Here is a 24,475-nt window from a genome sequence, read left to right on the forward strand (position 1 = left end):
GTTAACGCGAGCAGGTGAGGCGCCCAAAGTAATTTTACGCGCAAGTGCAGTGTAGTATAGGCGTTCAACTTTAAAATCAGCCGACAATAGAGCCACCATTGTGGTATACATGATACAAACTTGTAACAGGAATTCCATGCCCCTATTACATTAACTGAAAGAATTGTCCGTGATGGATATATGAATAGAATTATTGTGTTGTGTGTTTTGTTCTGTCGAACAGGTTGCTTGTTCTGTCGAACAGGTTGCTTGATCTGTATGAAACACGCATAAAATGAATTGCTTTGTCAACGGCTTGTATGACGCGTTGCAATGAGTCAGGTGACCGACAAAGCTTTCATGCACATGCAAGTTAACACGTTTGAGCTGTACCTGACGAGGTGTAGTGCCTGGTTCATACTGCAGCTTGCGCGTTACTCTCCACCTCCAGCTATTCCCTGCATTCTAAGTAGTTACACATGGACCTCGGGATGTTACAGATCCATGACTTCAACGAGCTAAACTTGTCCTTCAATAGCTTATTTTCTGAACGCAGTAAAATGAGCGTTCGGGATGACCTGGAGAGCGCCGGAGTGCAGATATCCACGGTGCACGCGGGAGCGCACGGGCTCGCGGGACAGCGTTCTGCCAGCATCGCGTTGTCCTCCAGCGGGGGTGTTTGGCAAGACAAGATCAGCAGCTGGAGCTGGATGCTCTCCGGGTTCCTCTTAATAAACGTTATCATCCTGGGCTGCGCGCTGGTGAGCGGGAGCGTCTTTAACGGGATTCAAGTCACCAGCGACCACGTGCAGTTCTTTCTCATCGCGCTCATGATTCCCACCGTCATCTGGATGGTGTTTTACAAAGTCCACACTTTCCAGGAGGACGAAGCTGTTCTCTACAAAGACGTCCATGCTGGACCCGTATGGCTTAGAGGTGGGAATATGTTTTCAGCACCGCATTTTAACAGAATTGTGAGCGGTTCAGTCCCTAAACTGAACTACATTAAAAGTTGTACAACAGTCACAGAAATACTATTCATAAAAGCAGTACTCTTAAGATTTTATAACTACATAATGGACATGATATATATGTCCATTATGCTGAAAATTATTGTATATGTTTTTTTCATTATAGATTTTCATTATAAAAATATTACATGTTAAAAGAAACATGTATTTTTAAGGTGTACAAGGTTTTTAGAGTCATTACTAAGGGCAAATTTTCTGAACATTTCTCTGAATTTACTGTATTAGATCCGTGGTAGATGGCTCCGCTCCTGTACCTCTGTTTCCTACAATGGTCCATTTGCATATGTTTCTCAGGCGGCCTGGTGTTATTTGGATTGTGCAGCCTGATCATGGATGTGTTTAAGATCGCTCTGTTTGTGGGTTATGCACACTGTGACTCACCTGTGAAAATTGCCTTCCCAGTTGTTCAAGCCATATTTCTTCTGGTACAGGTGAGACGACCACATACATACAAAAACAACCCCCATATGTGACTGCAGTCGACATTCGCCAGTTCACCGAAATTCACCATCTGTCTTCATTGTTATTTCAGACCTACTTTTTCTGGCTCCATGCAAGAGACTGTGTACAGGTTCAGAGAATCATCACTCGGTGAGTGTGGGGATGTTTTATTAGAGACGTGGAGGGTTTTAAATGTACAATTATTGCCTAGTAGAAGTGATGGAGCTGGGCAAATACTGAGATGTTGACCTTTTAGATTAGAAGGGGAAACTGGGATGAGAAGTAGTTGTGGTATTTGTGAAGTATGTTTTGTTTTGGAAAGCCATTTCTGGCAGTCAGGAGAGTAAATAAATAAATAAATCTGCAGGAAACTGCTTCTGGGTTAGTTCTCCTACTGTGAGATACGTTGTGAATGCAGACATGATCTCTATGAGGTGCTGGTTCTTGAGAACCTCTCAGACTTTTTATACATTCTTAGACTGAAAATTAAGGGGAATTATAGCAGTGAGCCTGCACATTAATGTACAGTAAGTGAATTTCAAGACTTGTGATGACGTCTCTCTTGCTATCTCTTTTTCTGTCTGCCTGTAGTTGCGGACTAATGCTTACCTTAGCCACAAACCTTATGGTATGGATGACAGCAGTGACAGATGAGTCTCTGCATCAGACTGTGTATCCCACTGGCAACATTACCCAATCTTCCTGTAATCTCACAACAAGAGGTCTGTTTTCCCATTATGGAATGCTGTACTGCGTATTAATTACTCAGCTTAGTACGCCCCTTTAATCAACAGCGGTCCATGTACATCCTTTTCCTCCTCTATATCCAATATCCTGCTATTCCCTTGTCATTATAGTGAGTGCTTCCAGTGAAAATAGCAGCTGTGAGTGCAGCTACCAGGCCTGCAGTATTTTTGAGAAAGCGTACTACTACCTCTACCCATTCAACATTGAGTACAGCCTGTTCGCTTCGGCCATGGCCTACGTGATGTGGAAGAACGTTGGCCGTCTGGTGGATGACCACCAGCCACATGAGCACCGATTCCACCTGCGTGACGTGTTGCTGGGACCTGTGGGGGGTCTGGTGTTGCTGGTGGGTGGCCTGGCCACATTCGTAGTCTACGAGGTGGACGTGGTGTTGGACGAGCAGCAAAAGAAGGAGGCAGCACTCACCATCTACTACATCACCAACATGGTGACCGTGGCAGTCATGACAGCGGCCACGGTGGCCGGTTGCGTGATCTACCGCCTGGAAAGACGCGAGCATGCCATGGGGAAGAACCCCACCCGCAGCCTGGATGTGGGGCTCCTGATGGGAGCCTCCATGGGCCAGTTCACTGTGTCCTACTTCACCATAGTAGCGGTGCTGGCATTGGGGGTCGACGGCACCGTAAATGCCCTGAACCTGGCCCTGTCAGTGCTGACAGTGGTGGAGCTCCTGGTGCAGAATGTGTTCATCATTGAGGGGCTGCGGCGGGAGCCTCACCACGAGTCACGCCGCGCCAGCATCTTCTCCAACCTGCTGCTGCTGCAGGCGCACGAGGAGAGGCGCTCCAGTGGGGTGCTCACGCCCCGCGGGTCCATCGCACTGCCTGTCCACAAACCCCTTCCCTGGAAGAGGAAGCTGCTAAAGGAGATCTCAGCCTTTCTGCTGCTCTCCAATATTATTGTGAGTATCTTGCATCAGAACAATAAATCACCTCAGAACAGTCAGGACCTTGCACCTGGCTCAAATAGCAGATATGAGAAGTTATATGATCGGTGATGTGTTTAGGGGGATTGCACAGTGTCTCGCAATGTGTGTAGGGTCAGCAAAAAACATCTCCATCTTCCCCACAGCTGTGGATCATGCCTGCTTTTGGGGCACGGCCGCAGTTCGACAACCCCATCGGGACTGAGTTCTACCAGTTCAACATGTGGGTGGCTGTGGTCAACATTGGCCTACCATTTGGGATCTTCTACAGAATGCACTCTGTAGCCAGTCTCTTTGAGGTGTACCTTAAGTCATAAACATGCATTATTGTGGAATCTTTGTATATATTTTTATAAAACTACATTTTGGAACCAATAGAATGTATTTGTATAGTGTCTGACCAGCTTGTTAGTTTTTGAATTTATTGGAAGGATAGCCCCTTGAGATGCAGTAACTCATTTTCAAGGGGGTCCAAATTCATATTTTTATTTAGTAATTGAATAGAAAATACTTGCAACTGTCTGTGTGTGTGTGTGTGTGTGTGTGTGTGAATGCTGTATATTAAGCAACTATGTGCACTTAAAATATTTTATAAAATGAATAACTATAAAATGTGTTGTAACATTTTGAAGTACAAGCTTTAGTACTTCCCATAAGGACATCACCTTTTATCAGATGCATAAAGACAAATAACCTTTATGCTGTTTCTCTTGGCTCAGTCATCATTCCTACTGAGCTTTTTTTATGTGTTCCATTTCTGTAATTTGAGTGTCTGCAATGTTAATACCAGATAAGTCCCCTGGGCACAGAGAATGTGCTTTTGATGTTAAATTAAAAAGAAAAGATGCAAAGAACTTCCTGATTTTACGCAACTTGACACAATCACACCCATATTAAAATTCCCAACATGGTCAACACACACCATCTTTTATCATCCCATAAATGTTGAGGCAGTATTTTCACTCCATGATGAATTGTTCCCAGCAGGGTTAGTCACTTCCTTTTTTTTTTAAGTCATGGGGGTTTATTGTCTCTGTCACTATGTGTGCTAAAGGTGCACCCAGCATCTGCAGTTTTATTAATACTATACATGAAGCTCAAATTCTGAGGACTGAGTGGTGTGGCAGATCTTGAAGCATACAAAATTAGCCTTGATCTATAAAAAAAAAAGGCATCACAGTTTTAGTTCAGTATAGTTTACACACACATACATTATATAAACATTATTTATTTATTTATTCTATAACATTGAGGCAAAATTTCTACTTTTAACACTGAGCACAGTATATACAGTAGGCCACCTCATTAGCAAAATTGATATGCAGAGAAAAATAGTAATGTTGGTTCACCATAAACAATTCTTATTTAACACAGAGCAAAACAACGATTGGCTAAATTGCTATTAGTGTTTACTGTTGAATACTGATTGAACACATAGGCTGTTGCCAGAGACATTTACTGTTTTTTTCTGGGTTTCTCATTAAATGTTAAATTGAAAGAGTTCAAAGACATCTGACATTTCTCTGACATTCCCCGCAAGAGCTAAAGTCACAATAAGGATTATAGAGTACACTAAACAGAATCAGGGAAAAAAAATTAAATAGCGAAGCAGAGAAAGCTGTAGCTATGCTGCCCTCTAGTGGCAGTTTTGTGGCAACACCGTCACGCTAACGCGATTCACTATTGCGCATACTTGGTACCATCAGACTTTCAAATTTTCTTTGTAACAAATATATAACACATGTTTGATAAACAGCATTAACTCATTTCGTACGTAACTCATTCATACATCCACAGTGACGGATTGTTTTATAAAGTCTCAGAAGTCTTAGTGGCCTAAGCTGTCAGACATTCTATGGTCTTATCAAATATCATGAGGGCAGGGTTATATTTAGAAACTTTATCATTTGTACACCATCCATTCCCACAATCCAATTATGGCAGCACAGAGATATGGCCACTGTTACAGAAAACCTATGTCAGTGAACCTGAGTCCAAGAAAAACTGTTCCTCTCTGTATACTGGAGTGAACTAATGAGAAGAGAGAGGATACAGCATTGAAATGATGCAGGTTAAAGATTTTTATGCTTTAAATGGTTGTCAGTGTGGGAAGAGCCAAGCTAGAGATCACCAACCAGCTGCTCTCTCACCCTTCAGTCAGTGACGGGCAGATCGAGACTCCGCCCCATTTACATCCTCTGGATCTCAAAAAGTCGGACATCTGTGTCATACCAGATTGGTGGGTCCACATTACTACAAAAGAGAGAAAAGACAAAAGACCAAATAATTCCCACTGCTTCCCAAATCCCCCAATTATGCATGCTGATATTCGCTGTAAAACTCTTGTGTGGAGAGCGTCAGTGTTGCAAAACCATCAAAGCTGTGCCTTGCTTACCGCAGATAGACAACCCCCCACATGTATGTACGGAACCACACGGCAGTGCCTGCATTGGCCTGGTACTTCCGGATTAGGATGGGGTGAGGCACGGGCAGGAGGCCCACCAGGGTTCCATGCTGAAGGAACTTCAGGATCTCTGACTCATCGGTCAGTCCCCTTTGAGGAAGAACACCACAGATCAGGAGAACGATCTCCATAGCGCTCACCCCCACAGGTCCAGCATTTAATGCATGTGATCTTCTCCTACTTGTCAATGCAGATCTTCTCCACCTGGGGCACCAAGACCTGTAGGAGGCGCATGATGGTCTGCAGAGGAAGCTTGCTCTTCCAGGACAGAACCTGCACTGGGCAAGAGTTGGATCGAGAATGGTCATGTTGCAAACGCTAGATGAACAATAGCATGACATCACCAATGAACTCTTTTGCACAGCTTAATGTGAACTGTTTGCCTTCATCTTGATTCACGTTCACCTCTGTGTCATAGCTGAAATAGCAAGCATCATAGAGTGGAGAGCAACACTTGTGATCTCAGGGCAGGTGCTTGCGCTTATTGTAATGAGCTGTGGTAGGAGTTCTCCAGTTGGGTCAGAACCACACAGCTGGTTCTGCACAGACTCACCCACTCTGGTGTTGGGTTCCAGTAAGTGACAGCCGATGATGCACTTGACAGACGCCTCCTAGCCATCTCTGCCTCTGTGTAGAAGACGTCCTGTCGAGAATGTGGGAGGGTCTTCAAGTTAAATAAATGGTTAGGTTAGCTGTTTATTTATAAAGTTGCACCTCCCATGAATATAGACCCTGATGCTGGTATGACATTAAAAATTAAACAAAAATAAATAAACATACACAGATGACTAGAATATACAAATACATACATTAACAAACAGTAAAATATTTTAAAGAGTCAATCATTTACAAGAAGAAAATATTACTGAATAAGTTAAAAATCTATACAAGTGATTTCAGGTAAATTTTGGATAAGATTTCTTAAAAGACCCTTAAAAGATCTTACTGAATAATTGCAATGTCTGATAAAATTAAAAGCAAAACACTTAAATACGATGTGCTTCAAAGTGAAGGAAGTACTGTATGACTGACAAAGTGGTGCCCATTCACACATCAATAGAAATGCATTTTTGAGACTTGATTGACCAAGATGATGTAAATATTTGTCTGACCGATATAAATGTTTGTCTGATCACTGGCCATGGTTACTTTTCTCAATGTCAGCTGCACTTTATCAATCACTACTGAAGTCGCTAAATCCGTTTGTGCAGCTGCACTCTGAAATAAGTCAGATCATTATTTATATCTTCATATTCTCCATTTCAGAGGACCATTGAAGGTTTGGCTCTGTTCTACAGGGAATGTTTTTGACAGTAAAACACAGCTGAAGCTGAATATATCTTAAGTGAACCTTCCCAACATGTTGCTAGGAGCATCCTTCTCACACTCAGGTCAGTTCAGCACGTTCCCCAATAACGTCTTAAATCTGTTGTCAGGCCAGCGAAGCTGATGATAGATCAGGGCTCCCCGTACTCAGAAGGTGCCTCTCACCTCACTGTCTCTTCCTGAGTTGGACTCTGTGTCGCTAGCACCAGCCACAGGACCATGCTCAGGTGAGCCTGGCGAGTCTGTCTGGGGCACTGCCACCATGGTGCCATCCTCTGATACCTGGGACTTTTCTGTAAGTTTATCAATGCCTGAAAAGACATTACTTGTGTTATTTTAGAATTTCTTCAACAAATGTAGAATGTTTCCATTGCAACAGACTGAAGAGGCCCTTAACGGCCCTTTAGCACTTTTACAGGCTTAGTGTGTCCAGGAGATGGAGACAGTGATGCCTTTATTAACATCTAGGACTGGTGTTCCTTCAACTGAAGGATGGTTCTGTTATCACCTGGCATGGCCACCAGGCTGGCCTTGAGGGTGCCAGGCTCAGCGGGGACAGCCGGCCGAGAGCCCTCCATGGACACCATCTCCTGGGAGTTGGTGCGAGATATAGTGTCTGGGGACTTCTTCTTTCTTTGGAGGGCCTTCTGGATTGATGCAGAATCTGTGGGCAGGTTGGCCAGCTGGTGGAAGACACTGCGTTTGCGGATGATGGCGTATACTAGGTTACAGTTACCTGAGGAAGAAAGCAGAGAGACGGTGGTATTACATAAACATGGGCAAAAAAGAAAGTATGCCATATCGAAACCCTCTGAATGAAAGCTGTGGAGTGGACGTCAGAGTTCACTCAGAGACGAGACTGCTTCCTACTTTAGGGACTATTCTGATATTTAAAACAGAGTTGATACAAAAAAATAGGTAACGATTTGTATTAAGAGCAGTTTGTGATATATGCCAAGAACACAACCATCTTACCATCAAATTGGTACTGGATAATGTTATTGAATGCCTCCAGCAGAAAGAAGACCAAATGGTGGTTCTGAGCAGCAGAAAAAAGGAACCAGCCAGTGGAAAATGCTTCGAGGAGATGTAGGAGCTTATTGGCTGCCACCATGGACAAGCTCTTCAGGTAGGGGGACACTAAACAGTGCAAGAACACCATTAGATTGATAGTAAGAAAACAATGCAAACAGAAACAATGCAAAACCCTCAAGCAAAAACCATTCCAAGCAGGTGCAGCTACTGAGTTTGGTGTACAAAATATCGATATGGCAATATACACTCTTAGCAATACATGATTTGATGCAGTCATAGCGGTATCAAGGTTTATGAATGTTTATAATCTTGACCATGTTTGAAACTGAAGGGATAAAGTTTAAGTGCAGTATTTAAAGTGTCCATAAGGTGGCACCTCAAAAAGAAAAATTGAGTGGCTTGAGGAAAAGCATTCAGAACATTCTTCTAGGAAAAATCATGGAACCAGTTGCAGTCAGCCTCTTCAAAACTTAGTTGACATTTGCATAAATGTGGGTGAAAAATGTTCATTTAACTTAAGTTATAACTTCAAGTGTTTCAATATTTGTGAGTTCTAATAATATTAAGAAGTATTAATTAAATCCTTTCCTGTTAGTAATAGCTTAGACTCTAATGGCTGTATTCAATTTTTAACTTTCCTTTATTGTCTCTATTCTCTACATTTACTTTCCCCATTGATTGTTTTATTGGTCTTTATTTGTTATGTGTTTTGGTAATAAATAATATTTTGGAAACATTTTCATTTTACCTAAATTTGTGTGTATAATGGACCATTAGGCATCCTGTTGTATCCTATTGTGTTGCCCGTATCATGATGCATATCATGTCATTATTGCCAATTCCCAGCCCTAGTTGTGCTTACCATTCACTACAATGGTGAGCAGGCAGTCAAAGAGGGGCTGCAAACGCTGATGTCCACTAGTGATAATCTTGTGGAAAACCTGAAGAAATTGTGTTCACATTAAGGAAAAAAGTAAAAACATTATTTGTTTGCAGGGCTGTCATATTCCATTTTAACAGCTGTTCCCAAAATATCATGATGATAAACATTTTCTTGTTCCTCACAGTTTCATTGTCATTTTCACTACATTTCCCAGATCTCCTTTAGGCTCATGTGCCTCTGGGCAAGCATGTGCAACTGTTTTCCTCAGTCTGCCTCTCTGCAGACTTTAGTTCCAGCTAACAGCATACAGACTGTAAACAATCATTTTCCCAGTGTAAACATCTCCCATATGACATGCAACACAAAGAAAGCATGAATAAGAGAATTGGCCTTACCACAATCAGTAGGTCAGCATGTGTGCCGGTGAACACCGGAATGTCCATTGGGACATGAAGAGAGTAGGGTTTGTTCAGGCGCACGCCAAAATTTCTCTCTCCACTCAGCAACAGCAGGATAAACACCCCAATATGCATGAGACCGACCCGGGCTACCCACAAATAGAACATTTAAGGTTCAGCTAGAAATCAGTTTAACATACAAAACACACACATGCACACACACAAAAGTAAAGCATTCAAGGGTAAAGCCTTTTATAATGTGATTCAATCTGAAAGTACGGTGACAAAACATCGGGATCAAAGAAATAATTAAGATTCCAGCCCATGCAATCACACCCAGCGGACTCACATTGGTCAGCCCGGGCATCGTTTAGGTAGTAAAGGATTGGCACCAGGATGTCCAACACATCGCTGCTTTTCAACACAAAGAAGAGGAATTTCTGAAAGGGGAGGAGACAAGAAAAGAGAGTCAACACCAATGAGGCAAAAAGACCCAAGGACGCTTCTCTGCTACTGCTCGACACACACCAGCGTGTTTTCGTACTTTGTTGAAATCGCAGAGCTTCCAGAAGAGGACCAGGAGTTCTTGGTGGAACTGGATCTTCTTAGTGGAGTTGGGTAGGTAGGTCTGAGTGAGTGGGTTGCTCAGAAGACGGGCGAGGCCTTTCAGCACGAAGTCGTAATCCTGCGGGAAGATGGCCAAACAGTCACCTTTCACAAGGCCAGAAACAATGTGACAAGTTGGAGGAGCTTTTATGAGGAACTGCCACAGTACACACCTCCTCCCTGTGAATTCTGGACAGGTAGTTCACAAACAGGTTATGTGGGCCTGCACACTAGAGAAAGGATCAGAGAATTTGTGTTACTTTTGTTACTTGAATGATATTACTCAAATGATATTTTTTCAAGAAATAACAGTTGTTTTCCTTTGATGCATAATCAAGGAATACTGTACTCAAATTCAAACATTGGTATTTAGAATAATTAACAAAAACTAAGTATGTGGATAGTTTTTTTTTTTTTTTTTTCCCCCCAGAGTCATGTATTTTGAAATATCTCAATAAAAAATGATATCCAGCCACAATGGATCTCTTGCACACTGTATGAGTGCAAGTGTCTGTGTGTGTGTGTGCGTGTACTGAAGGCGTGGCAGTCTCCTACATCCTGCTCGTCCATGCTAGTGGGGGAGGGAGCACGGTGGGCATGGCCACTCTCGTGCTCCAGCGTGACGATCAGGATCTGCACAGCTTGCTCTACCAGCTGCTCCCGGTAGTCAGAGAAGAGGAGATGGTTGTACGGTATACCGTAGCCCACGGGGTCGTACGCACAAACCACATTGAGTAAGGAAGTAAACAGGGGCAGGGTGTGCCTAGAAGAGCATGCACAAACACACACACAGGGTCATACACACAGTCGCAAAGGCCGAGCCTGATCTTAATCTCGTTTGATCCATAGCCATTTAAAAAGGTCATATTTTATTTTATTTTTTTATTCTTCATACCTGATACTGTCCTGTTTACTGAATTGAGAAAAGCCATCATCATTTGAATAACAATGAAATATTCAGAAAGCCATTTCACCTGTTAGTTTTTCTAAATACATTCAATGCTAACCACATAAAGAGAAAAAGTCCATTTGTGCTCCTCAGTCTACTACCTATATAGACTTAGTGTATGAACACATATTTAAGGAGATGTATGTGCATGTATAACCCACCTGTTCTCTGTGGAGCAGAAGAAGGTGACCCATGGGTTAAGCACATTACCATCGGAAGCTGGTGGCAGGTACATGGCCTCCGAGAAACAGGTCAGCAGTAGCCGCAGCAACTCGGTCCTGTACACCACCACAAAAAACGTGCATGGTCTATCATACACCACTCACAAACACAAGAGTGCTGATTTAAGAGCAGTTTATGCACACCACGCCCTAATGAGCACACATTTATTATACTCTAGGTGGACTAGCAGACTGATCACAGATCAGCAGCTTTATTCTGAGATCCTTGACACAAACGTTCCCATGCTGCCAGTCAGCATTAAAAGGTACAGCTCCAACTGGCCAATTAACAGCAGGGATCAGTGCTGCTGGGAAATGGATAGACTGTGTCTCACTTCCTAATAAACACATTGACTCATTTAAACAAGATACGTATCGCTATGGACAGGCCTTTTGTGGAGGTTAGTGATTAAAAGGTTTCCCTGGAAACGAGTGTTAACACACTGCTCTGAGAATAGAAGCTCACCTGTTGAGGTCATGAATATAGTTAAGTGGTGGTGACTGTGCAAAGCCCACCCCAGCTTCCCAGATATACTCGCAGCTGTCCAGGGACTGCATGTCCTCAGCAGAGTCCTGACAATGAGATCAATAAGATGCCACATTCAATTGATCTTCAAAAGGAGACCGTGAATAAAATCCACCTTCACACAACTTGCATTCGACACATTACCAAGTCATTTGATGATAAGGCCAGAAATCACTTCAAGACATGTGAATGTTAGACAGTTTATGTGAATAGCATTTGAGGCAAAGAGGGGAAAAATGCAGATAGATTCTAATCTCTGAAGTTTCCAGTTCTCCTGTTGGATAGGCTCCAATCTCTGAAGGTTCCAGTGCTCCTGTCTGATAGTCTCTGATCTGTGAAGGTTCTAGTGCTCCTGTCTGATAGGCTGTAATCTTTGGAGGTTCCAATCCTCCTGTCTGATAGGCTGTAATCTTTGGAGGTTCCAATCCTCCTGTCTGACAGGTTCTAATCTTTAAAGGTTCCAGCGCTCCTGTCTGACAGGGTCTAATCTCTAGATCTTTCAGTGCTTCTGTATGATAGTGTCTAATCTCTGGGACTGACAGGTTCTAACCTCTGGAGGTTCCAGTGCTCCTGTGTGAGCAGCACTCCGCACAGCATGCCAATATCAGAAAATGATGGCAGGACAAGCTCATCCACCTCTAGTTCCCATGCCCACATGCCCAACATCTGCTGCCCATGCACGCTCATGCAAAATGAAGTGATATAAGTGTAAACACAATGCTTCCACCACTTCCTCATGTTGTGCTACCTTGTCTTCTTAATCAGTAACCCTTCAAAGGCATTATAAAGTGAAAAAGAGCAGTTAGAAAATGACAAAGAGCAGTGTAAAAAAAACAAACAAAAAAACAACCTAATGAACTAGGCAGGAATGTCTGGAGCTTGACCACACACAGAGGGCAGAAACAATGGCGACAAATGCTCACCGGGCCTCCTCTCCTGTGGCTATGCACGGTGAAGTCGGGACAGAAGAGCAGGTCGGCAATGGCCAGGAGGAGAGACTCTGCCAGTGGACGAGCTCCATCATCTTCCTCATCCGCCTCGTCCACCTGCAGACACGATGCAGGGCCACCCTTAACAGAAAAGCTCACCTGACGCCACTAGCATGAACCCAAGTAAATGAATGTGACTTTAGCATTTAATTATTATTGAACAGCACTGATTTTCCATTAGCATCTGTTTACTGCTATTGGCATTAGCAGGGTTTTTTTTGTAAGTGAAGCATTCTCTTAAGGCAAGTGACTTTACAGCATGTCCACTGTGACTCTGTACCTACACAAAAAAGGCTCATTCAAAATAGCTTCCAACATGCACACAGTACATACCAGATTTAGCGTTATGTTATGTTATACACACACACTCAAAAATCTACGTATTCCATCATCTCAAAAATAGACACAGATAAAAAAAAAATGGGTAAACTGATTTGAGATACTGGGATATTGCGGGGTATTGTCTTTCCCTGAAGCACTTACCACTCAACTACGATTTCATGAATGCCTTTCTGTGGCAGTAGTATAGACCCATTCAAAGGCATTATGTAATTCGACACCACTTCAAGTTTCACTGCTTCTCTGCAGCTAGCCTGCTTCACAGAATATGCTACCATGAAGTGCATGCCTTCAACAAGCTATTTTGCCATTTAAGACCAGTATGCTGACCATCTCTAATCTTTGGGATTTTGAGGCCAGTTACATTCAAATTTCACTGCTGTCATTTGCTTTGTAAATCTAGGGTTAGGCCTAGCCCATGATGTCTTTTAGGCTTTCACATGATAATGAGCATGATTAGAGAGGCAAGGTGGAAGCTGTCCCTGCAATAGCACGCCTGCTCCAAGACATCTGATACATGGACCAGGCTCTGTCCAACAAACTCAGAGGGGCCTGACCTATGAGCCTAACTGAAGATTGACAAAGATTGATATTTTTGTGAAAAGACTCAAATCAATTTTTAAAAAGACTATAAAGAACATTGTCTTTTTGTCTGCCAACTCCAAAAGTACACTATGTCTCTCTCCTTTCTGTATCTATAGTCAAATGCCAGCATCACACGCACCCCTGCTCGGCCCGCCCCTGGCACGGTGGACCAGAAGAAACCCCTCCAGTCCTGGTCCTCGAAGATGTAGGGCAGGATGCGGGTGAGGATGCGGGTGCAGTTCAGCACCACCTGCTTCTCCCTCTCGCTTGGGCAGCCAGACTCAGCACCCTGCACTAGTTTCTCCACGGCCTGGAGACACATGCATGCAGGCAGTGACAGGTTACACATGGAGCAATGGGTGAGCACGTGAACATACACGCATGTAAACCTACACACAGAGCAGACATCTGGCACAAGCTTTAATGAAAACTAAGCCTATTACCTTGAATGGAAATTCTTTAGCCTGGTGGTAACATGCGTATGGAAAACTGGCAAAAACTGTGTGCACACGCAAGCAGACACACACGAGAACATGCACTTTGGCATTTCATTTGCAAATATCTTGTGCACACAGTGCATGTCGTTTCATCAGAACAATAAAATGCTCCTTCCGCAACCTGCTACAATGCCATCATCATGCCTTTTGTACAAAGGAAACTGACATCACAGATATGTGAATCAAAACAATTTGGGGCATGTGCACTAAAGTTCCAAAATCAGGATTAGAACGGTTCCAAAATCAGGACCTAGAACGGTTTTTACCCTGCTGAAAGTCATTATTCACATCCTATTGAATGGTCATACATGGGACAAAGGAATTGTAAAGAGAAATCTTATTCTGAGATGGCTGTTACATATTGGTCCAGTTCTACCTTTTCTCGCCTTCTGCACAGTGATACACCAGGAATAGTCAGATATTCCGAGGGGTTTATTAACAGCCTGCTTCAAAAGGAAACAGAAAACTGGAGACAGGAAGGAAAGCCTGCAGACTGCTTTCCTGCCCTGCATGGTGTGGGCACTTCAGCAACCCAAACAACCTCTGCTCCACATTCATGAATGCAAATGAAAACCAATAAGACCACCTCATTTCTAGAGGACCAATTACTTTATAATATCACCTAGAATATAAAGAGTATTGTACTGTATGTTAAATAACAAGACATTTGACAATGATCAACTAGGGGATTTTGGCTTTTTAAAAGCTCAGAATACAGCTATGAACCCTACCTTGTAGCATAGGGTTGCCAGATTGGAGGGGGATTCCTCCCGAACTGCTCGGATCTCTGCAGCTGGGACCAAGGCAAACACGTCCTGCACTGTCGTGGCAGTGTCAGCCCAGAACTGATCCCAGAAGGCATCATCAGTTGCTTCCACTGGCTGAGAGGATAATCAATCAATCAAATAATATATTTATTTATTTACGACAGGTGTTGTCACAAAGCAGCTTTACACATGTCCAAGCCCCCAGTAAGCACACAGGATAAGAAAGAACTGTGTGAAGGGTACAACGTTGGCCACATGACCACCACTGCACAAATCCTCCTGTAATTCTATGATTTTGGAAGTCACATGCATCTGAATTCTATTATAACTGAGGTATAAAGAAGACAGGTAGTGTTCTGAATATACTTCAGAAATAATCAACATAACAGTAAAGATACCCCTCCAAGTAAGTACTCAAGTAGTCATTCCAAAACAAAAACAGACAAACAAACAAAAAAATCAACCCCCAAAAAGAATACATTTACCCGGACAATCTTATGAATTTAAAAAAAGGTTTGTAATTATATAGATAATTTGTACATGCAATAGTATGGTTAACGAAACGCTATAGGACTGAGTAGCCATGTGCGAGCTACTAGAGAAGCACTCGCGTCATTACTAGACAAGTAGGCAATTTGGCTGGATCAGTGTCAGTTCTGATCCCATTTTCTCTGCTTAATCTATTGACGTAGTCATCGTCTCTATTTGCAAAAATAAAGAGGCGGTCAGACTCTCAGTTAAAAAAGGAATAATACAATTATACTAAATAGCCTAAAATACAGAATAAATCTCCACATCCACAAAACGTACATTGTATCCTAAACAATTCGAGGCAATTAGTAATGGGATACTGAGGAATTTTGCGCTAACAGGCTTTCTTTGGTTTAGGTTGAAATAACAAACCCACCAAGGCGAAAGACTAATCCCTGGCAGGTGCAAGGTTGTTAGAGGAACTGAATACGACAAAAGCTTAAGAAACAAAATTGGGTTGTCAAACGATAAAATAATTTATTATAACATTAGATACGAGCAATGTGCGCTTTCGCATCTCGCTTCATCCTTGTTGTTGCATCTACCATCTCATTCGCTTGTTCCGTCGTCGCAGTTAAGTCTCCATCTGGAAACCTTTTACCGCTCCTACGGTGCATATATATCTCATATTAAAGCCACCAACCTGAGTTTTTGTAGTCAACTGTATTACCGCTTTCCTAAATTTCAGCTTTGAATCCGTGTTTCCCATTTTGGTAAATATTTCTAATATGATACGGTGCTGTTGCCCAGAATCCAGTCGAATCCCCCTTCCCCTCCTCCTGCGCTTGTGTCATTTGCGGAGGCGGTGATGGTGCACTGAGCTAGACACTTCCGGCTTCAAAGCACGAGCGACCGTTGCTAAGAGTTACTGTGGGTTATTGCAGTTTACTTTTAGCTATATTGATTTAAGATTGGTGTATACATTCCTCAGAAAGCGCATTGGGATACTATAAAAGATGACAATTATCAGACGAGCAGTGCTTTTTGTTATTGCTTTTGTAGACTGTCGCTGCATTGAATGTGACAAGAAGTGTTTTGCTATTGTCAGCAAACAAACAAATAAACATATGATGTAGGCTTCTATGCATTTTTGCTTCAAAACCGTCTTCAGACCTGAATGAAAATTATAGGATTAAATACAACATAATCCTATACACCGTCATTTGCTCAGTTCATTAAACCTAAAACAATCAGAAAAGGTCAACTTTGATCTCTATTTCTTAACGAATAGGCCAAACCTAGTTTATATATACGAAACCTATAATGACTGAAATTACATTTTTATTAGACTAGAGAGGAAAAACACGTCCCAGCTATTTAACTAGATTATCATATACAATAATATATATATATATATATATATATATATATATATATATATATATATATATTTTTTTTTTTTTTTTTTTTTTAAGTATGTGCAAATATCAGATATACACTTTGTTTTTTGTTTTGTTTTAACTTTTTTTTTTTTACATTAAAAAAAAATCGAATCCTTAAGTAATTACCTATTGCAGATTTGTTATTAAAGATCAGTGATTGTAGTGACTACTTACCTGGTCACCGGAAATGACACTCCCAGCAAATTGTAACGTGCTTCGTAATCGTTCACGCATGCGCATTACCATGTAAATAACAGAAATAGCAATAACTGGTCGTTACTAAATAGCAAGACCTACCTGAGTAAGACGAGTAACCGGTGGACGTTTGTAGCTAGTGAAGTTATTTATGAAATGTCAGTGCGACAAGATTATTTTGAAGAATGGTTATTGTCACCGCAGCGTAAATCTGATTCTTATACCTTATGTTTACAACTTTAGCGTGCTAGCTAGGAAGCTAGCTAACGTTAAATGTAACTGGACAGTTGTAGCTAGCTAGGTTAGCTAGGATGACAGTTAAAGAAGCTGGCGAGTTTAAGAGCTTTATGGTCAGATAGCTAGAATCTAACTGCCTAGCTACATTGCACAAGTGTCAGGGTGGCTTCTGTTCATATGTAAAGGTTTTCATAATTATCTAAAGGTAAACAGGAATGTAGGTGAGCATAGAGTATTTAGTTTGCTGGCTGATTTGCTAGTTCCGCGCACATAACCTGGCTAACTGTTAGCTAAGCTAGCTAGCTGGTTTATTATTAGCTAGCTTGCTAAAGTGACGTTTGGGTTTCTTATTCTTGTGCCTGCCGCGCTGAGACAGGCTGTGTGTAGCTACAACTAAGCGTCAAACAGTGATTTGCTCTAAACTACTAAAATTATCCTCGGTGCTTAGAAAAGACTACAGTAATTCATCCTAGAGGGATTTCTCCACTGTGCCGCTATGTTGTCTGAAAACCGGTAGGTTAGCCAACTATCTGTTTTTCTTAAGTTACTGACCTATTACAGTCGGACTCCTTTTTCGTTTGACCGATATTTAATATACAGTATAACTTTGTCATGTCTGAATGCAATTAATTGATATGTATATGTTATCTAAGTATAAATTAATTGTACTGTATTGTACCGTCACATCATCAGTGCCTTAAGTTGTGTACGTCGCCTGTCTTGTAGGAAACGTCAGCGTACTCAAGGCGAGGATGAGAATGGAACAGTAATGCCTCAGGCCAAGAGATCAAGCACAACACACCAGTCTTTGGAGGGCAGCCGAGAAGCATGGGACGCAGAAGTAAGTTACTCGGGCAAATGCATGGACCAAATGCATTGGCGTACTATGTAGGAAAAAAAAGTACTAGTGTACTTTGTTTTGCGCAAATACAGTTTTTGAAGATGATTTTCTGCAAAAGTAGAGTCGAGGCCTCTGTTCAATACATTGAAATGAGGCTACACTTACGAAATGTGTATTTAGGGTAGTATATACACCCAGCTCCTTGATTACCTATATGAGTGTGTATGACACTTTGAAAAGTTTATGTGGATTCTGATTGGTTTAATGTTTGAAGATCCTTCATGGACGTATCATATGAAAATAATGATCTTTAAACAAAATTTCCCCAGCCTTAATGTGATGGAACACATAGGTTAGTGGGAATGATGTATAACTTTGCTGAACCCCCAGTCCTCCGGCAGCGACACCAGTGGTGTGGGTAGTCCGGAGCATGCCACCAGGAGCAGCAGCAGTGCCAGCAGCCAGTCCGGAGCTGACAGCCTGGCAGCTGTGCCTGGCCTCATGCCCTATAGCCCTCTGTCCACCTCAGACCAGTCTGGCCCCACCAGCCTGGGCTCTTACCAGCACATCAACCGGGTCCTGAGGGAGGCCCACTTCCAAAGCTTGCAGAACAGAGGTCAGTCCAGGAACAGGTGACTTTCAGGGACATTTCTCATCTCTGCGGCGTGTGTAAATTATGACACCTCGGCTCTGCCGAAGGCCTACCTACATTCCCCAGAAGACAGGGTAAAGATCCACCTGCTTCATCAGCTCCATCACCATTCAGATCTGCTCTTAATTTGCTAGAATTTTCCACACGCTAGCGCTGCCATTTGTATTGGTGTGCTTTTGAATAGGAAGTGTGACCTGGAACTGTAAATCCATTGACTAATTAGAGCACAAAAGTGTTCATATTGTAAGCAATAATAGCTTGGCTAGGATGCAACCTTTTGTGACATTGACACTGTGTCCTTTTCCTCTGAACAGACCAGTTTACATACATGAGAGCATTGCTTTGTGAAGAACTTTTCCATTTTGAGCACATACTGTGCAGTTCCATCATGTCTAGGCTATGCACTTGAAGCATAATATTACGATTTTAATATTATTATTGGGCCAGGACTTTGTGTCCTTAATGGTGATTCAGCTCTGCACTTGGGGGTGGGGCCAGGGGTGGGGCCATGGTCATAAAGTGGAAACATGGTCTCCACCCTATCACATGCATTGACAATACAGCACCCAGGACATCATCTAGAAATCTATTGTTTATTTATTAAAGCCCATTGCCTTGTTGGCACTTGATGTATGTTTATATGTAGTGAAAGATTTGGGCCAGGTGCATACCTCTATGCTAAGAAAACTGCTACATCCAACCTACATGCCAGCCTGCTCCTTCCTTTCTCTTATGTGCACTGCCATGACTTCAGGTTTCCCCACCCCACCTCTTACTTTCTCTCCTTTTCAAAGCAGCCAGCCATGTGGGCCCTCGGGAAGGTTGCTGTTTGAACTCGAGTTGAATTAAAAGATTGTTGATTATTTTTTTTACACCTTTTTGTATGGAAAGATTACATTGCATTTTGCATTCAGATCACCTACATTTAAAAAAATAAAGATGGTTCTGTTCGTAAGTACATGGTTGCCCTTTGTTGAGATTAAGTGGTAAAACTGATTCAGTTTGTAATCTGTTTGCATTATCATGTTTAATTCTTTCCCGTTCTCTGATGCATTACACTTGTTCCATGTCATGTGACTGAAGTGAGAGAGGAGAGAATCCATCTTTATTCTCAGTTGTTGTGTGTGGTGAATAATGGTCTGTGCACCAGACTGGGCATTAATGAGAGATGACCTGTGCTTCACTGAGGAGTAGGGAAAGGTCACTTTAATTAGAGCATTACATGTCTTTGTCTTGTCACATCCCACGCCCATAACAGATTATGCATATTAATGCTTCCCTGGTAAGCTCCACCCCCTTCAGTCTCTGTCCTCATTATGAGCTCCTCGCCACCCCCTTCTAAGAAGTAGTCAAATGATAGATGTGTCTATACTGACCCAGGTCTTTTTCTTCTGATTAATGATGGAGGCTTAATTTTCTGGTTTTGTACTTGCAAATACGCACTGTATATGCATTCTTCGAGAATTTACATGAAAAATAGTGTTGCAATAGCAATTTGAGTTGCAGGTATGTTCTTTACATTAAGATCCAAATGGGTGCCCATGATTCAAATAAGATTCCATATCTACCAGGAACCATTATAAACCTATGCTTGTTCCTACATGAAAAGAATCAGATTAAATTGTTGCTACAAATATTTAGATATGCAACATAATCATAGACCTGTTACTACTAATGTCATGATATTAAAAAGTGTCTTATGAATCTACAAACCATTTTAAGAATATTGACAACATTGTTAATAATGTATATTTAAAATTGCAATCCTTGCTGTTTGAAAATCACATTATTTCTAAATTAGAAAAGGATATGCAATACTGATCAACAGTGATTTTGCTTCCTGTAGAAAAATACCTGTTCATGTAATTTTAAATGCCAAATCCAAAATTTGGAAAAATGTATCACCTATAGTTTAGTTATCCTGTCACCTAAAAACAATAGTAATAGAAACATTCTAAAAACAGATTTGAATTCATTGTGAAATATACTATAATGTCCAACAATGTCTGTTTGAGAAACAAAAAATGAACATTTTCACACACGTTCTCACATTCTGCAGTGGTCAGTAGTGTTCTTCTCTTACCCTGCAGCTGCTGCTTGTGGTGTTGCTTTGCTCCTCTGCTGGAATTGGACACACGTAGCTTTGATAGGTTGCATTTGTGACTTCTAGCCAAACCTTTAACCAAAAATGGCACCTAGAGCATTTTAATTCATGCCATGTGACTCAAGCCAAACAACAGTATTTACTCAGAAGAGCTGTTTAGAAATTGCGCTTCCACAATTCCACATTAGGCAGAATTTCCAGACCCCTTTGTCTCAATTTGCTTAAGGGGAAACCATCCAGCATCTTAACATAATTCTGGAAAATAAGTCACTCTATGGAGGTTTTATATTTCTTTTCATACACATATGCATACACATACACACTCTTCATACAAATACACACACTTCAAAGTCTCAATCCCAGAGGCTTGCCAAAATGTTGTAAAACAACTAATTACATCTGTACTCTAATAGCCGTCAGTCATGAAGCAAATTAAACTATAATCACATATCAAAAGAAGCGAAGGAAAAGGTTATTTCATAACTCAAGAGACTCGATACTTTGTGGTTTTATTTGTTGTGCTGCTATATAAAATCCCAGTGGTCACTGGTTGAAGTACTATAGTGAGTATTATATAAGGTGTTTTTAAACACTATTCCATTGTGTATAGGTGGTCCTGTTTTCACACCCACATGACTACCAGTAGATGGCAGCACATCCCTACTATTCGGTGTACAAGCATTGATCTTCAATGTCTTAAGGTTGTTGAACGTCATAAGAAACCATTCTAAATATGTTTGATATCTGAAGCCCTGAACATGAGCAGATATATGAGCTGTTTAGCTGAGGCTAGCGGGCAGCCGTAGGGTAAATGTGGCGATCTAAATTTGAGACAGCCTAATGGTATTGTCATTAATCACCATGTGCACTCATCAGCACAGAGTCAAAGCCCTGTGGTGTCTTCCACCTATGTGTGTTGGGGGGAGTCCACGCTGACGCCTGCATTGGGTGATGGACTACTCATCTGTCAGTTATACAGGACGGTAGGAGAGAGTTAAATCAACTGCCCTTGTTACAGCGTCGAAGTATGCGCATACATTGTTTTATTTTTACCATGAATCTGGGTTAGCAAAGAGGCCTCCTGGTCCCCGTCCTCTCTCTTAAAATGGATAATAGCTGCTAGCAAAAGCGCTTTGAAGGTCCAGTTTATGTTTCAAATCTCATGGTGGAAGTCTGAGCTATGAACACCCGCACCCCCACTTAGATGGTAACAATCAGATTTCTGTTGTCTTCTCTATCCCTGTTGGCTTTCTTTGGAAAACAGGAAGGCGCATATTTGTATCGTTATGCCGTTCTCAGTCTGCAAAGCACATGATGCAGTCTGGTGTGGCTTTATTTGACCATGCCTCCTTTATCTAGTCAGATCTCTTCCCAGTCCATGTAATTGAAATGGCCAGAGAGTTGCAACAAGGTCGAACGGGTTCTTGAGACGATCCAGCCTTGTGAGAATCCCAGCCTACTGTACACAAAGCTCGATCTTCTCTATGTGCCAGACAGAGCTGCTTATGCAGCTGCAGGCTGGCATGAGCGTGGTGTCAAGCTGGCACGGGCTGAAAGGGGCTCTCCATCATCAACCAACACTAACATCTGTTCATTCGCTGCCACTGAAAAAGAGGCAAACCCTGTCAGGCAGCTAATGACTGACAGCTCCTGTCATTAGTGTCTTACTGCCCAAGTAGCAATCCGTCCATGGAGGACTGGACTGCCCAGTCACACTAAACAGTGCTTTGACATTAGTACAGCTGTGAAGAAACAAGTTTGCAAGACTTATGGGCTACTTGCATTAATGGCTCTTCTGATGTGATATGATTTTAATCTTTATAATAAAGCCTAATTTACTAGTGTAATTTGTCTTATGGTTGTATGATCCAACCGCATTTGAGTTTGAAGTCACAGTTAGACAACTTAAACTTCTTCTGTAGAATTTCCTGACATGGAACTCATTTGTTCCTTGGTGATTACAAGCCTGAAGTAGCAAAGCAACCCCATGCTACTGTACTCCTCTCATTGTGCTTCTCTCTGGAGGTGAGGTTTAGATGTTGTTAAGTTCTGGGTTATGTTGTCCAAGCATAACACTGAGTACTTTTAAAAAATAAAAGTTTTTTTAAATCCCATGTATTTAAGACATGAATCATTCAAATGGACTTTGGAAAATGTCTGCCAGCAATCTATTTGTTTGTATGTATTTGTTTGTTTGTTTGTTTGTTTGTTTGTTGGGGACAGCAGTAGTTTCCTCTGTGGTAACCTTCCATGAACATGGTTTTTATTCAGTGTTTGTCTTGGGGTTTAGTCATGTGCACAGATATAATGGAGTTCAGAAAAAGACTCCTGATCCACAGCTGTAATCCCAGGCTTCTTGGTGTCTTTCTGGAAGATTCTACAGTGTGCCCTTGGGTGGATGTTTGTAGGACATGCACCTCAGCAGGGATGTTCACTTGTGCTCGGTTTCTTCCATTTCTCTGAGTGTAGTGTGGAGTGCTCTCATCTATATAACTTTTTAAAAAATTATCATTATTTTTTTTTTTTTTTAACACTTTTGATTGAAATCTCTTCACCAGGCCATATTGGACTGTTGTCCAGAACAGGTAATCAAACTTGTGTGTGTGGGTTGAATCCATACTTTACCTGATTAGAACACCTAATTCCAATTATCCTCTTTTAAAGAGGTCATTATCCTAGAGGTTCACACACATTTGCCCTCTATGACTTTGATTGCATTGTATGTAATCAGTAAAAATATGGAAATGTAAAGTGGTATGTGGGCTGTTAATGAAATAAGATGTTATATAAGTCTCTATATATAATGTATTAGATTAAGATCACCCCAGTCAGATTTTAGATATCCAGACAAAGGGTTCACACACTGTACATGTTATTTAGAGAGAGCTAACAATATTCACCATTTCTTTCAAACAGTTACAGGGAAATGTGTCATCCTGTATAGCTTTCATTTGTGCACTCTGTTCATTGTGTTGGACATACATTTTAGCCCTGTAGGAAAAAATAATCATTAAAGTTTTTGTGTGAGATTTAAGGTTAACTAACCAAAACCACTCAAGATTTCAAAAGGCTCTTTCAGGTATACTCCATTTCTGGTATTGCAAGCCTCCGCCTTGCTTTGCTTTTTGTCTCTACAAACAATCTAAACCCCCCCCACACACACACACCCTGATGAAAGATGGACCAGTCTGCCTGACCACCAGCAGGAAGTCTAACTCAAATTAGGGGTAGAACGACCGTTAGACAGAAGAGGAGGTTGGTGGAGGGGTTTAAGGCACGCCATACAGTTGTAAGAGCCTGAGGCTTTTGCCATCTCTCCCTCACAGTTAAGGAGGGATCAGCAAGCAAACAGAGAACTGGGTTAGTACAGAGTTCCTCCATGTGGCAGTCAGCTCCCAGCAGCGCTACACCACACCGGGCCTTACCTCACTGTCTGCTTTTTACCAGAGCTCTATTCAATTGCAGGGCTCTATTCAGAAACAATCTCCACCAGACTGTTTTTCTTTTGCAGTCTGGACCCTTCTGTCAAGACCCCCGGTCTCCTTTGCGCCCCGAGTGTGCTTGAAAGATCAACAATTCTTTCCCTTGAAGTGAAACGATTGGAAAGCTCAGTCGTAATAATTTCTGCTGGTTTGTGATAAGGAGAGGCACCAGTGCCAAGATGCATGTACATGTTTGGCACAGTTGCAGATGGCAAATCAGTACAGATCACAGATCACCGAGGGGAAAAAAACCCCAAGAGACACAGACCACGCTGACAGGTTTATTTCTGTAACAGCAAGCCATCTCATATGAGATCGATTA

At 41.8% G+C, this 24,475-nt stretch overlaps 3 protein-coding genes across 5 annotated transcripts; 2 read left to right on the forward strand and 1 right to left on the reverse strand.

Moving 5' to 3' along the window:
- The first annotated feature begins 458 nt into the window (after positions 1-458).
- otop2 (otopetrin 2) lies at positions 459-3,574 on the forward strand. The gene is made up of 6 exons (XM_027000385.2): positions 459-915; positions 1,305-1,441; positions 1,543-1,601; positions 2,043-2,173; positions 2,309-3,120; positions 3,291-3,574. Exons 1-6 carry the CDS (start codon positions 459-461, stop codon positions 3,459-3,461), a joined length of 1,767 nt encoding a protein of 588 aa, XP_026856186.2. The 3' UTR covers positions 3,462-3,574.
- Positions 3,575-3,823: 249 nt separating this feature from the next.
- Positions 3,824-16,044, reverse strand: hid1a (HID1 domain containing a). 3 transcript variants are annotated; one of them, XM_027000293.2, is made up of 20 exons: positions 15,904-16,044; positions 14,694-14,843; positions 13,605-13,775; positions 12,476-12,598; positions 11,493-11,599; positions 10,967-11,083; positions 10,412-10,619; positions 10,030-10,086; positions 9,795-9,935; positions 9,600-9,690; positions 9,248-9,399; positions 8,832-8,910; positions 7,910-8,074; positions 7,443-7,670; positions 7,100-7,245; positions 6,162-6,272; positions 5,790-5,881; positions 5,540-5,698; positions 5,295-5,397; positions 3,824-4,300 (listed from the first exon to the last, which is right to left on the reverse strand). In XM_027000293.2, the coding sequence occupies exons 1-19, from the start codon at positions 15,967-15,969 to the stop codon at positions 5,334-5,336; spliced, it is 2,427 nt and encodes an 808-aa protein (XP_026856094.2). In that variant the 5' UTR covers positions 15,970-16,044; the 3' UTR covers positions 3,824-4,300; positions 5,295-5,333. The 3 variants fall into 3 exon arrangements, with proteins under 3 accessions (XP_026856094.2, XP_026856095.2, XP_026856093.2); XM_027000294.2 differs by lacking the exon at positions 3,824-4,300 and having other exon boundaries at positions 4,353-5,397; positions 6,162-6,251; XM_027000292.2 differs by lacking the exon at positions 3,824-4,300 and having other exon boundaries at positions 4,353-5,397.
- Positions 16,045-16,877: 833 nt separating this feature from the next.
- Positions 16,878-22,900, forward strand: LOC113571451 (protein FAM104A). Its single transcript, XM_027000395.2, has 3 exons — positions 16,878-17,587; positions 17,801-17,915; positions 18,306-22,900. Exons 1-3 carry the CDS (start codon positions 17,571-17,573, stop codon positions 18,549-18,551), a joined length of 378 nt encoding a protein of 125 aa, XP_026856196.1. The 5' UTR covers positions 16,878-17,570; the 3' UTR covers positions 18,552-22,900.
- The last annotated feature ends 1,575 nt before the right edge of the window (positions 22,901-24,475 follow it).

The sequence above is a fragment of the Electrophorus electricus genome, chromosome 1 (assembly GCF_013358815.1).
Source record: "Electrophorus electricus isolate fEleEle1 chromosome 1, fEleEle1.pri, whole genome shotgun sequence".
Taxonomy (NCBI): domain Eukaryota; kingdom Metazoa; phylum Chordata; class Actinopteri; order Gymnotiformes; family Gymnotidae; genus Electrophorus; species Electrophorus electricus.

Coding starts and splice junctions, on each gene's coding strand:
- otop2 (XM_027000385.2), top strand. CDS start 459: ATGGACCTCGGGATGTTACAGATCCATGACTTCAACGAGCTAAACTTG. Junction 1,442..1,542: donor CCATATTTCTTCTGGTACAG/GTGAGACGACCA, acceptor TTGTTATTTCAG/ACCTACTTTTTCTGGCTCCA. Junction 2,174..2,308: donor CTGTAATCTCACAACAAGAG/GTCTGTTTTCCC, acceptor TTGTCATTATAG/TGAGTGCTTCCAGTGAAAAT.
- hid1a (XM_027000293.2), bottom strand. CDS start 15,969: ATGGGAAACACGGATTCAAAGCTGAAATTTAGGAAAGCGGTAATACAG. Junction 7,671..7,909: donor TATCCAGTACCAATTTGATG/GTAAGATGGTTG, acceptor TTTCTTCCTCAG/GTAACTGTAACCTAGTATAC. Junction 7,246..7,442: donor CAGCCTGGTGGCCATGCCAG/GTGATAACAGAA, acceptor ATGTCTTTTCAG/GCATTGATAAACTTACAGAA.
- LOC113571451 (XM_027000395.2), top strand. Junction 17,916..18,305: donor GAGAAGCATGGGACGCAGAA/GTAAGTTACTCG, acceptor CTGAACCCCCAG/TCCTCCGGCAGCGACACCAG.